At 35.4% G+C, this 14,816-nt stretch overlaps 1 protein-coding gene across 2 annotated transcripts in view; it reads right to left on the reverse strand.

The window, feature by feature from the left end:
- CLIC5 (chloride intracellular channel 5) overlaps nucleotides 1–14,816 on the reverse strand; it is a 198,496-nt gene that overhangs the window by 74,594 nt on the left and 109,086 nt on the right. For both annotated transcript variants that reach the window (XM_074237084.1, XM_074237085.1), the window contains exon 2: nucleotides 1,214–1,323. In XM_074237084.1, coding sequence (XP_074093185.1) covers nucleotides 1,214–1,323 — 110 coding nt within the window. The remainder of the gene's footprint in view (nucleotides 1–1,213; nucleotides 1,324–14,816) is intronic.

Consider the following 14,816-nt stretch of genomic DNA (forward strand, 5'->3'; position numbering starts at 1 on the left):
GTGTGTGTGTGTTTGTATGTATGCATGCAAAGGATAGGTCTTGTGCCCTGGTTTGTTAATCACAGAGAGAGCATTATAACATCAAGAATAAACATTGATGAGAGTTTTAAGGTCAGTTTTTCTAAATATGGCCTATCTGAATTATGAGCCCAAGCTGAGATCATCTGTTGACTCCTGTTTATGAAAGAGTCAGGAGGTGGCGTGATGGGTATTTAGGTTTAAACAATATTGAACTTTATGTGACTGTGAAATACCTAAGTGAAAAGTTCATTAAACAGATGGAAATTTCAGTTTAGTTGATATTTGCCAGTTTTACTGAATTATTCTTTTATTATTTTTTAAAGGGATGATCTGTTCACTAGGAGAGGCAGAAGGGATAAATTTGAAAATCAAGGTATTTTAAAACAAAAGATACACTCAATAATGTATTTAAATATAGATATACATATACAAATGCATGTGCATAAGTACATACATGTGCAAATACATAATATAGATATATACATGCATTGTATTATCATATATTAATGTAATATATTATGTAATAATATACACATTATTTATATGTGCATACACATAGATACTCTATATAAATTTATACACTACACACATATATATAATCTATGAATGAATACACACATGTCTATACATATCTACTTATCCACATAACATGCCTAACACATACCTATATCCACATGTGTATATACCCACACACATGTATATGAATAAATGAAAGCTGATTAAGACTGAAAGGAGAATGATATATAAAGACCCTAGAAGAATGAAAGAGAATGAAAAAGGGAGTATAAAAAAGAAAGCTGAAAACTAAGACCTGAGACTCATTTTCACCCCCAAGTTAAGAAAGTGAATTAGTGGAGAGACAAAGGAGTGGTTTGAATAAATGACTTTCCACAAATCTGGTCTCCTGAGAAAGTGTCTGAATGCCTTATGACCAGTAATTAAAATTATTTTTTAAGTAACAGAGTCATAGCATACAGAGAAATAAGGAGAACCAACACTTTTTTATCTAAAAGCTAATAACCTGTAAAGAATTCCAAAGACTTGAGAAAGCAGCATGGTTCTCATAGCCCTGGAAATTCAAACACTCCAACTTAGAAAGCTCCTTGAGATGTCCCAGGCAAATGGTTTCCCCACTCTCAAGAATGTGTGACTCTCCTATACTGTTCTAGATATTGATGCATATTTCTGTTACCTTTTCAGGTCCACAGTGGTGACATTGAATACAACACCTTTTAACCAAAGGATCATGAAGAGACGCTGAGAGAATGGGCAGTTCCCAATGCTTTCACCATCTGATCCAGCCTAGGAGAAAAGAAAGACAAAGCATTTCAATTCATTTCAATCCAACAAACATTTACTGTTCTCAGTAGGCAATCTTTTAGGTGCTGGAAATACAAAGACAAAAACAAAACCCTCCCAGTCCTGATGGAGCTAATAATCTATAATATATATTAATATATATACAAACGCACAGAGGAATTTCAGGGCAAAGAAAGAATTAAGAATGGACATGTCTTCCAAAGGAGATGATACTTGACCTGAAAGTTGTGAGTGATTCAAGAAGCTGAGGTGAGGAGGGAGAATATTCCAGGCATGAGAAGGTCTTCTGGACTAACTATGGAGGTAGGAAATGGAAATGTCCTGTGTGGGAGAATAGCAAGGTTGCCAGACAGACCTTAAATTGGGCTTTAAAGGAAGATGGAAAATATAGGTATTGAAACAGGAAAAGTTGAATAAATAAGTAAAAGCTAAAATAATTATAGAATGAGTCGAGAACAGAAAATAAATAGGAACAACTGAAGAAAATCATTAGAACCACTTGCTCTCTCCCTAAATAAGAAATATTACTGAATAGCTCCTCAGGCATAGGAATAATACTTTTACAGTAGACAGCAATATGTACAGTAGCATTGTCTTTTGCCTCTTACCTTAATTATCAGACTGGTAAGAATGAGGCATTTCAGGGAAACTGAATTTTTTAGGGGAAAAAAATTAAATAATGTCTATTATACCATTAAAAAAACCCAACCTTTTTATGAGAAGAAAGTTATTTAGCAATAAGCAATTATTTGGCCACACCACAATGCTATGTACCTCCAATAATAGCTAGTATTTATATAAATGAACCATTTTACATGCTACATCTGTCCTCAGAGAAAGAGAGAGACAGAGAGAGAGACAGAGAGAGAGAGGAAAGTCAAGAGCTGCCCAGGATTGAGAAGTGGATAAAATGCACAGTTGGAGAGAATACTGAAATTATCTGGTCTTTTCTCTCCTAACAAATACCTAGACTTAAGAGTTACTATATGGAAAACTCAGACCTGTTGCAGACCTGGACAGAGGAAATGGCTGTGAAATTACAGACATTGTAATAGTTCTAACCAAAGCAAACAATCCATCAATTCTTCCTTTCTTACTTCATTCAAGTGTTGTAAATGGAAACCCATTAGCTAAATGTTCATGGGTTCTATTATATGTGTGAGGATAAAATGATTGGGCATTATATGTCACCTACAGAGCTATAATTACTGACAATTCCTTAGTCTATAGAGCTTGCTTGATTCAGGCTACTGTTAATTTTAATAATACCTTGGCCCATGGAATAGTTGCTAACTTAAAAGTTAGTTCATCATGTATTTTTCCAAAATTCACTGCAAGAAGACAGACAGTGGATTTCTTTTAGTGAAGGGAAGGATTTGGCATTTTTTAAAAAAAAAGGAAATTATTAGAGTTGGAAGTGTACCTTAGATTTTGTCTAGTCCAAGACTTACTTTTTTAGATGAGGAAACTGAGAATCACTAAAAGATGCATTAATGTGTATAAGATCACAAATAGAGATAGTCAGGACTAGAACCCAGGACTTCTGAACCACAGTGCAAACTCCTTTCACTGTCCTATTTCCAAAACTTTTCAATATTCCATTCTATCTTATCCTCATCTCCAATCTTGTAGCTTAAGACAAGAGGCAACCTGGAGTAGTAAGAACATAGAGGGTTGGCCTTAATAGTCAGGAAGATCCCAGTTCAGATCCTGGGTGGGGGAGGGGGAATAGTGGTTAAAGCATTAGACAGAAAGACCCAAGTTCAAATCCTACTTCAGATACTTAACTGACTTTGTGACTTTGGGCAAGACACTGAAATATTTCTTAGCCTCATTTTCCTCATCTGTAAAAATGGAGATAATTAATAGTATCTACCATACAGGTTCAAATGAGAAAATGTTAAACACTTTGTTAACCTTCAAATATTATAGTATTTGCTATAGTAATTGCTAGCTATTATTGTTGTAGTTGTGGTCATTATTATTTATTATCATCTTATGACCACAAATAAATTGTATGATATTTCATTGTCCAAGACCTCAAGCTATAGATGCATTGAGTAAAGGGATTTCCCTGAACCACAGTTCCCTTCACAGATGAAATTATACATCAGAAAAACTGTCCAGCAAATTTCTTGAGTAGGAAAGTAGAGGAAAATCATAAATTTAGTATTTGTCTCCTCTATTCCTGTATCACCATTTTAGTAACCCCCTCTCCTTTGCTCTTTCACCTTCCCTCCATTAAATATATTTATCTCCCTCTCAGTACCCTGCTTGGAAATATCTAGTCTGCTAAAATGTGAAAATAGTGAACACTGGTGAAATTGAGGCTAAGAAGGAGTCCCTGGTTCTTATATTGCAGGTAGAGAGAATGAACTGAGAATGTTGTATCCTGGGGGAGAGATTAAAGTTGATAAGACTGATAGGTTGCTTAAATGGGGAAGTACTTAAGTAGGCAGCTTATCAAGATGGTCATCCTTTAGTTCACAATTCTCTTGAGATTTACACTGAAACCAGAGAGCTTTTCACTTGTATTTTTAGGGTAAAATCAGTTGAAAAATACAAAAATTCAATCCTTCTGTATAACTGGTTGAGTTACCCTTTTGGGCCACGTAAGTGACTCACTTGAGGTCCGAGAAAGAGAATTTCAGTGGAAAGATGGGAACCCCAGTGACTATAAGGCTAATGGAAATTGATGTGTCAGATACAAATGTTGGGTAAGTCAATAAACCTCTATGAACATTTATTTCCTCATCTCTTAAATAAGATAATATGTGCCCTGCCCCCCTTATCCCCTGTGCAGGGTCACTATGAATACCAAATTAGATCATGTCTGTAAAGAGTAAAGCTCTAATCAAAGAACATGGTGTAATTATTGCTATTGAGGTGGGAGGGGCAAAATATGCAACACTTGTCTTTGTGGCAATGGAGCGGTAAAGAAGGAAAATTTTTCAGTGTGGTCCAAAGAGTTATATTTATGAGGGATTGTGAGGAACTAGGGAGATTTTAAGCAAAATAGCTAACCCTTAAAAAAAAAGGTATAATACTCCTTCTGGAGTCAGTCACAGAAATTCTACTACCTAACTTAAAATCTGGCAGAGTCAAGTCTGATGGGAGGCATTAAAAGAAAGACAAGGCATATCCCCAGCCTGGTGTAGTTATTGGTTCTTCCAAAATACATTGGATGGGAAAAAAACAACAACAAAAACACATAGCTACTTAGGAACTAAGCTATAAATGTGAAAAAATTCTAGCCAGAAAAACTTCAATTACTTATACAGAGACCTGAAACAATATAAGTTTAGTATTAGTAGTCCCAAGAGTTTTCCCTTCATCACATTCCTACCCTCAGAGTCAAGGTTTCTCACCTAAATGAGCCTTAATTCGGATGGAGGGACAGGGTATTAGAGAAAAGGAGTTACTTTTTGTCTTTCATTATCAGTATAGGAGTAGATAGATAATGCAGTGAATAGAGCACCAGACCTGGAAGATCTGGTTCAAATCTGGTCCTAGATACTAGCTAGATGATACTGGGCAAGTCAACTTAACCCTGATGCTTCAGTTTCTTCATCTGTAAATTGAGCTGGAGATGGAAATAGTAAATCATTCCAATGTCTTTGCCAAGAAAATCCCAAATAGGGTCATGAAGAGTCAGACAATGAATGAAATAAATGAATGAGACAATATGATGGAAAAAATAGTTTCCTAACAATCCCTGTTGCAATTTCAAAACTTTTCTCTCCAGTTCAATCCACTGAGAGAGAAAAAGAAGTCACTCCTGCAATGTGAACTGATGGAGGAGGCAGTTTATGGTACAATACATAAAGAACTTTCTAAAGCTAACTGAAATTGAATGGGTAGCCTCAAAATGCAGTGACTTTCCTATTGCTGAAAGAACCAAATGGGTAACCTCTGCTAGAGATATTGTGAAGGAGATTCCTATACTGGTTGGGAGGTTGAACAAGATTCCAACCAGTAATTCTACAAAATTGCAAAACTTTCTTGTAGGGAACACTATTAGCCATAAGAGGTCATTAAAACCTTAGACTACCAGGTCAGATGTCTATCAAGAAGATAGTATTTGGAATGATTACTGCATCAGACATTTACTAATTGTATAACCCTGGGCAAATCACTTAACCTTGTTTGCCCCAGTTTCCTCATCTGTGAAATGAGCTGGAGAAGGAAATATCAAAACAATTCCTGTATCTCTGCTAAGTAAAGTCCAAATGGGATCACAAAGAGTCAAACAGGATCAGGACAGGAAAAACTAGGGAACAAATGCTAGCTATTATCAGTTACTGTCAACAACAATACCATATTGTTTTGCCATTTCCTTCTCCTGTTCATTTTTCAAATGAGGAAACTAAGGCAAACAGGATTTTGTGACTTGCCTAGAGTTACACATATAGGAAGTGTCTGAGGTAGAAATTGAACTCAAGTGTTCCTGACTCCAGTGCCAGTGTTCTATTCACTGCAGAGAACCTTAGTTCACTCCCCCCCCCAAAAAAAAATCAGAGATGCAGACAAAAATCAGAAAACAATCAATACCTTCAATAATAAAAGACAGTCATCCAAAAAGTACTCAATACTGGGTATAAAAAATACTAGAAATAATTGAAAAGTTATAAAAATCGAGTTAATGAACCAGCCTCAACTCTGAGCCACATTATCTGTGCATTTTGGAGCAAATCATTTGATCTCTCTAGGTAAACTCAGGCTACATTTGCAGAACAGATGCAGATTGGTCTTGGCCAAAGAAGTTTCTCACTGTGAGCACCTATTCTCATGAAATCACTGGTTCACTCAGAACACTCTGCTCCATCTGAGTTCCAAATTCCTGTCTTAATATCCTAATGTCTTATGTCTTTGATGACACACTTGTTAAATGAAATGATGCAGTGGATAGTGTCAAGTCTAGACTTAGAAAGACCTGGGTTCAAATTCTATCTCAGAAATTTGCTAACTATGTAGACTGGACAAGTGACTTAACTTTTGCTGCCTCAGTTTCTTCAAGTATATAGTGGAAACAATAGCACCTCTCTCCCCAATTTATTAGTAGGATCAAATGAAATAATTGTAGAGTTCTTGGCATGGTTCCTAGTTGTTATTATTATTAATGCTGTGGTCTTCATCAAGAAGCCTGGGACCATCTTAGGTGAGCTCTATTCATATCTTTCACTTGAGCATATCCTTATCTCTGCCTTTGTCATCATACAGGGCTAGAAGACACTTTAGATATCTAGTCCACACCTCTTCTTTTACAGATGAGGAAGCTGAGGCTGAGAGAAGAAAGATCATATGCCTAGTGCTCTGGAAAATCTAATAGGGAGCTCTGGGATTTGAAACCATATTCTATGATTTTTTTTCTAATTTCTGCAAAGTTCTCAACCTTTGATCAATTTTATGAATGGAAATTCTTGCTGCCCTCCAACTGTATTGTGGGTCCAATATCTTTCAGTTTCTCCATCATTTAACTTTCCCTCTTTGATATTTCAAACTTTCCCCTTCTCTCTACCATGTCCTAGCCTCTGTCATTTTACTCTACTCCCTTATCATCTTCTGCCTCTAACAAACCAGGTAACTCTCTATCTGTATTAGAGGAAGACATTTCCATGTTACAAGCTCATTCATAAAATCTTAGGTCTGGGCAAAACAAAACAAACAAAACAAAAAAAAAATTTAGGCTTTTGTATGTAGCAGTGAAAGCAATCAAAGATTATTCTGATTATAAACTGAAAGATGGAATGAGAAGGGGTTCTTGATTCCATTGCTGCTTTCTGAGCATCTGCTACTGGAATCTAATGCAAGCCTTTGTCTTGCTTGACAACACTAGGAACTCCCCCCCCCCCACACACACAAATATTTATTATATGGACATGTTATTCTTTAGGTCACAGGACCTAAGTAAGAGTTTGAATCCTTCTGTCCCAGCAATGTACTCAAGCACAGGAAACCAAAATCTGATACAAATCTACAGCCTTAAATAAAAAAAAGAATTCCTTCCCACATGTTCTTAATTCTAAAGAGACGCTCTTCTTGCATAAATCTCCCCCTGGGAGAATCCTCAAACCTGACAGAGGAAACATGTTTCCCACTCAATTAGACCACTGTAAAAAAGTTTTTGTTTACTTCTCCTGACATACTTTCTTATTTGATATTCAAGATAGTGTGGAATTATTTTCAGCGCTTGGTCATGGAGTCATTTCCCTGACATGTATGTGAGGGACCTCTCATGCAAACAAATCTGATATGCAAGTCCTGTAGCGTTCATATAGCAAAAGTCACATCTACAATATCTTGACATGACTTCACACCAATTGCTGTGCTTTGAAATGGTGATAGCCAAGGTTCCCTATCTCCCCTGGGTCTATGTGAATACTGCTTTTGAATACAGCTCTACAGACTCCTTGACCAAGGTTTACAAATCTCAACAAATATTTGTGAAGTGAAAAAAATGCAAAAAGAGTACAAGACCATGCAGTCCTAGAATGCAAAAGGCTTATAGTTTAGTCATGAATCGAGTTTCAGTGCAAAGAACAATTAGGGGAAAAAAAAACCCCACAAGACTTCAAGGGACCAGAAATTCTGTTACAGGAAGTCAGTCTAGTTAAACACCTTATTGTTGCACTTGTTGAAAAACAATGAATCTAGATTTAATTTTGTCCTTAAAAATTGATTAAATATAAACATTAAAGCTTAAAACCAATGCAGAAATTATAGCTATCATTTGATTTATAAAAGTCACTAAAAATTTCAGAAAAAAGAAAAATATAAATAGAAGGTAAGACATTTACTAACAAAGTCACGCAGGAAAAGCAGTACATATAAAGGATATCACCAGAGATGTACAAATTGAAAAGTCAATAGTCCGGTTGTTGAGTAAGAGATGATGAGAAATAGCCTACATACTCCAGTGGTGTCCACACAATGTGGAAATCTGGAGGAAGATCCCAGCACAATGGATTGAGTTCTGTGATTACAGGACATTGACTAGGATCTCTCCATAGGATAAAGGATGGGGTATGACCTCTTCTTTTGGAGGGTATTCACAAAGCCATTTGATGTAGCAAAGTCTAATAACATTATTTCTCAAATGTATAAAATGCCTGAAGATTTAAAATGCACTTTCCTTAGAATAATAAAAATATTATCATTCCTACTTCAGAGATAACAAAATTGAGGTGCAACAAAGTTTTAAAGATTGAATAGAATCTTTGCTAGTAACTATTACAGCTGGAGCTCAGTTCACAACTTCTGACTCCTGAGACCAATACTTTTTCCTAGAATACCCAATTATTTTCCTAGGACATGATTAAACAGTTGAGGCTACATTGATAACTTCCTGGAGTCTCGGAAGTCATACCACAGAGATGTCCACCTACTCCTTTTAGGACTAAAGTCAGCTATAATTTCCTCAGTTTGTTAGGGGAAACTTTTTTTTTCTTCTTTTACAGTAGTTGCTACAAGCAGATGAGAATGAATATCTCTACAAACAAAAGGCTTTAATTTCCATGTAAATCTTTATTTTCAATTACTTTAGTTCCTTAGTTCAAGTATTGACTTAAAAAACAGTCACAAGCTTCCCTTTAATTAATTTGCAGGTGGGAGACTACTGGGATTTTTTTTTTAATAAGCAAGAAGTATTTGGAACAACATATGCTCCCTCCTGTTTCTTCCTAAAACAGTAAAAATTTGGTTAATCAGAATTTGGAAGGAGGAAGAGTTTTTTGGTGGAATAGATTTTCTTATTAACCCTTTAAGAGTAGCTCTAGATGAGTACAGGCACAATTAGGTTAGGAATGAGAAGATTTTTGTTGCCAGTCCCCATTTCTGATAGTCCTCATCTTGATCCTCTGGGACCTGGAGCAAGTTATTTTTTCCTGAGCCACTCTTGCTTTTTATCATACTCATTTTTATGGTGCAGTAATATTCCATTATATCCATAGATCACAGATCTATAGATAGAATGAAGAAAACAATATATAGCTATACTACAAATATGTGAAATGAAAAAAACACAATTTTTTAAAAAATTATAGTACAGAGGCCCAAAGAAGAGATATAAAAGGTTATCTTTTACTCTTTCACAGAGGTGGGAAGTCCATGGATATAGAGTATTGCATATATTTTCAGATATTTTTTAATGTACTAGTCATTTTTATCCATTCTTTTCTCTTTCTTTTTCTCTTAGTTTAAAAAATATATATATAAAGAATGACTCTCTGGGAAGAGGGAAATTTGAGCAATGTAAAAAAAAAATCTCAAATTTTTTTTAAAAAAGTAAAACAAGGAAGATTTCATTTTTTTTTCTATTTTCAGGTCATTCTTAATCTGTTAGCAGTTATATTATGTACTTGCTCCAAAGACAGACTATAATTAAAATTTGTTTGCTTTTACAATTACTCCAGGAGCTAAAAGGGAAATGAAATTTTTTTTTCAAAATTTCTCAAATAGGAAATGCTCTGTTTACTACATTTCTATTAAAAAAAATCAAAACAAAAATTAAAACAAAACCCAATTCTGCCCTAGTGGTGTTCTGGTAAATGTTTAATAATCAGCTCTTCAAGAAAAATAACATAGACAAAGAAATGTACAAGTTTAATCTCCGTTATTAACATTTTTTCATTTCTTTCTTAATTCTAGACAGTAAAAGCAATGAATCAAGCTCCAATTTGTAGTAGCTTGCCATTTTCTGAGGTATAAGACTTTCATTGAAATTTTAACAATCAGACTTTCCCAAGTCTGTATGAGTTGGCTAAGTTACTCCTGGTATATATTCTACTCAGTGTCGCCCCAATTAATGTTATTTCACAGTAACATCATTAAGATGTTATAGCCTATCTCCAACATAATGTTCCTAAGTCAGTTATTAATGATGTAATTAGCAGTCAGCTTCCCTGCCCATCTCACTAAATCCCATCCTGCCAGAGCAGTTCGGAAATGGAAGTTCTGGCTTTTTCTATCTCTTGTGCAGCTACAAAGGCTTCAGTCATACCTCAGTAACTTGAAGTAAAACCACTTCACCCATGTTTCACTTTTATCACTAGAATACAGACATTAAAATAATTGTATTATTTTAAATGTAAAATAATTGTACTATCTCACAGGAGCTCTTGGAAGACAGGTCTTTTGTAACTATGAGACACTTGATAAAAGTGAATCATGTTGGATCAGTTATGTTTCATATCTATGATGATGAAAGAGAAGATCACCCAAAATCCAGATTTGAACTGAGGTCTTCCTGATTCCAAGTATGGTACTCTATGCATGTAACTCCTTATGAACTATTTTCAAAAGTGTTGTAAACTGTTAAGAACTATATGACTATATGACTCCAAATCATTAGTGATAAAAGACATGGGAATCACCTTGAGATTTCACTTCCTACCTAACCAAAGGGGAAAGATGACAAAAGATGGGAATAGTAAGTAATGAAAGTATTGTGATAATTTATGCTCATTAATACACTGTTAATAGATCTGTCAATTGGTTTGCCCATTTTGGAAAATAATTTGAAATTAACTTAAGAAAATGACTAAAATGGCCATGTCTTTTGATACATGATAGATCCCACTGCTAGACAAATACCTGAAAGAAATCACAGATACAGATCCCATGTAAACCAAAATATTCATAGTGATACTTTTTTATGGTAGCAGAGAACTGAAATTAAAAGAGATAACCATAATTTGGAAAGTGACTAAAAAATTTTGGCACATGAATGTAATGGGATGTTACAGTGCTATTAAGAAAGGACAGCTATGATGGCAAATGCAGAAATGTACAGAAAGAAACAAAGTGAAATAAAATGATCAAGAAATCAATCACAATATGTTCTATAGCAAAAGAACAAAAACTAAAACTAAACACTATTTAACTATAATAGCCCAAATGAGAATATGTATATATATATATATATATATATATATATGTATATATTTATTATTTGTTTATTTCTCCTTTCAAGTATTGTTGGATTTGATTGTTGTGGTAATCAGTTTTTCTGAACTGCCCCCTTCCCTCCTTTTTATATGTTGTTATAAGAAATGGTTCTCAGGAGGTAAAGGGAAAAGATATATTGGAAAAGAAATATGATGTGAAAATAAAACCTATCAATAAAATTTAAGAAATTAAGAAAATTTAAGAATACCAAAAATATGAACCATAAGCAACTTAGTTAGATAACCAAGTATTCTAGATTTATTCCATGCAGCAGCCCATTAGAGAACAGAATTATGTTTAGCATATACTTAGATTTCAGTCATAAAGATCTCTTTATTGAGTCCAACAAGAATTTTATTATAGCATCTTCTCAATTCTAACGTCATACATTGATCTCCTCTGTGTATTAGAAAAATTCTAACTGCTTGCTTGGACTACTTTTTGGAACAATCAAATATCAAAAACAATAACATAACTAAAAGGAAAGTGGATGTAGTTCATGAATGATATTTGACAGGTTCACATTTTAGAAAACTCAAAATAGATCCTGTTGAGGGGGAAATGGCTGGGGGAAAACACATTATAGAAATATAATAGAGGGGTGACTAGGTGGTGCAGTGAACAGAGCACCAGCCTTGGAGTCAGGAGTACCTGGGTTCAAATCTGACCTCAGACACTTAATAATTACCTAGCCTTGTGGCCTTGAGCAAACCACTTAACCCCATTGCCTTGAAAAAATCTAAAAAAAATAAATAAATAGAATAGAATACTATCTGCAATGTTTTTGTCATTCCAGTTATGTCCAACTCTTTGTGACCCCAGTGGAGGTTTTCTTGTCATAGACTAGAGCGGTTTGCTATTTCCTTCTCCAAGTCATTTTACAGATGAGGAAACTGAGGTAAACAAGGTGAAATGACTTGCTCACGTTCATCCAACCAGTAAGTATCTAAGGCCAAATATCAATTCCAGAAATAGAGTCTTCCTGATATTCAGCCCAGTACTCTCTCTATTGTATCACTAACTACCCCATTTACAGAGTAAGAAACAACATGTAAGGGCAGCTAGGTGGTGCAGTGAAGAGAGCACTGGCTCTGGAATCAGGAGGACCTGAGTTCAAATTTGACTTCAGACACTTAACAATTACCTAGCTGTCTGATCTTGAACAAGTTACTTAACCCTATTGCCTTGCGAACTGGAGTGCAAACTGAATCTGAGAAGAACTGAAATTCAGCTTTAGTTTCAGTGATATTTGCTAGTTCAGACAAGGGAAGTCATTTAAGCCCTCTATAAAATGGGGCTAACAAAATTCTTGTATCAAATGAGATATTTAAAATAATACAATAAAATACAATAAAACAATTATTTTGATATCTGAATTCTAGATGTAAAAGTGAGACAAAGGTGAAGTGGTTTTACTTCAGGTTGCAGAACTAGCAACTGAAGTCTTCCTAGCAGGACAAGAGAGAAAAAAGAAGCCAGAGCTTCTCACTTCCAAACTGAGCTGGCAATTAGTGGTTGGCAGATAATAGGCACAATATAAATGCTAACTGCAAATATTATTATAATTAAGGAATTCAGAGTCATGAAAAGATTTGCATGAACTGATGGGGAGCAAAGCAAGTAGAGAGCAAGATAATAATGTACAAAATAATTTTTAAAATGCATATTAAAATCATATGGAGGGGGCGGCTAGGTGGTGTAGTGGATAAAGCACCGGCCTTGGAGTCAAGAGTACCTGGTTTCAAATCCGGTCTCAGACACTTAATAATTACCTAGCTGTGTGGCCTTGGGCAAGCCACTTAACCCCATTTGCCTTGCAAAAAACTAAAAAAAAAAAAACCATATGGAAAGGCAGCCAAACTCTGATTAATTGTGATGACCAATCTTGGTTCAGGAGAAAAGATTATGAAACATATTTCCTTTCTCTCTGTATAGAAAAGAACTACTCATGAGGAATATGCTAACAGACTTCATTGATTGTTTTATTTTTTATTTTTAGGTTTTTGCTAGGCAATGGGGTTAAGTGGCTTGCCCAAGGCCACACAGCTAGGTAATTTTGACACTAAGTGTCTGAAACCGGATTTGAACCCAGGTACTCCAGACTCCAGGGCCGGTGCTCTATCCACTGCACCACCTAGCTGCCCCCATTGATTTTGCTAAATTGTTTTCTTTGCTGCAAGGCAGACTTTCATGGAGGGAGGTGGGGAGCAGGATTGGGGTGTGTGCAGAAGAGATAGGGTGGGAGTACATCAGGAAATGACTGAGCTGTAAAAATAAAAGTCAATAATTTTTTTCAAATATACTTTATCTATTTGCAATTATAGAACAAAAGTAATTTTAGACAAAGGTATATAGTTCAGTTTGATGACTCAAGATTAACTAGTTTCACCTGTTACTAAAAATTGCTCGGATAATGAGAGACTATTTTGTCCCTCCTTAGCTCCCTCTTCCTCCCTACTATCTCCTCTGGAGTCGCCTCGGGCAGGTCAGAGTTTATGCCAGTTTCCATTTATTTTGATGGCATATTACTAAGGAAGGAAATCTGCTATTATTTGACTATGTTTAGAGTATTCAATGATAAGAAAAATGGCCCTTTAAGCACAAATAGCAGTGAGGCCCCGGCTAGGTCTTATCAGTTGCTTTGATCAGCCAGTCCCTTTAATTGTTTTGGGACAGATTTATACAGGCCCTATTTCACAAGCAGAGAGCAGGGTGTCTTTGAACAGTTAGAAGAAATGGTTTGCAAACAAAATGAAAAGGGCCTGGAAAAAGAAGTCATGATGACCCTTTTTATCTTTCCAACCAAATAGTAAATGGTAGTGGTAGCATTAATAGAAGTAGTACTGATAGTATTAGCAGGAGTAGCAGCAGTGGCAGTGGTTAATAGCTCAGTTTATAGCTGAGGAATTGAGGCTGAGAGATTCCCTAACTTTCCAGCACTTAATACAATACCAAGTAATGATAATTTTGTTGCTTTTGAGTTGTTTCAGTTGTGTATGACTCTCCATGATTCCATTTGGAATTTTATTGGCAAAGATCCTGAGGTCACTTGCAATTTTCTTCTACAGTTCATTTAACAGATGAGGTACTGAGGCAAACAGGGTTAAATGATTTGTCCAGAGTCACACAGTTGTTAAGTGTCTGAAGCCAAATTTGAACTCAGGTCCTCCTTACTCCAGGTCTGGCACTCTATCTACTATGCCACCTAGGTGACAAGTAATAGTAAAAACAAACACCTTAAAGTTTTCAAAATACGTTCTGCAAATTATCTTATTTGGTTCTTGTCACAAACTTGTGAGGAGGTTTTGGTATACAGAGCAAAGAGTGCAGGTTCTTCAGTCAATAGAACTGGGTTCTAATCCTGCTTCTGATTTATATTACTTGGATGATGACCTGTAAGTGTCTGAGGCAGTATTCCAACTCTGTTCTTACTGACTTGTAGTCCAGTGAATCACCTAAGTATCTACTAACCATGTCTTTCTATAGGACATCTTTGTTTAAAGGAGTGCATCCTACTGTATACATCATTT

The sequence above is a fragment of the Macrotis lagotis genome, chromosome 5 (genome assembly GCF_037893015.1).
Source record: "Macrotis lagotis isolate mMagLag1 chromosome 5, bilby.v1.9.chrom.fasta, whole genome shotgun sequence".
In the NCBI taxonomy this organism is placed as follows: domain Eukaryota; kingdom Metazoa; phylum Chordata; class Mammalia; order Peramelemorphia; family Peramelidae; genus Macrotis; species Macrotis lagotis.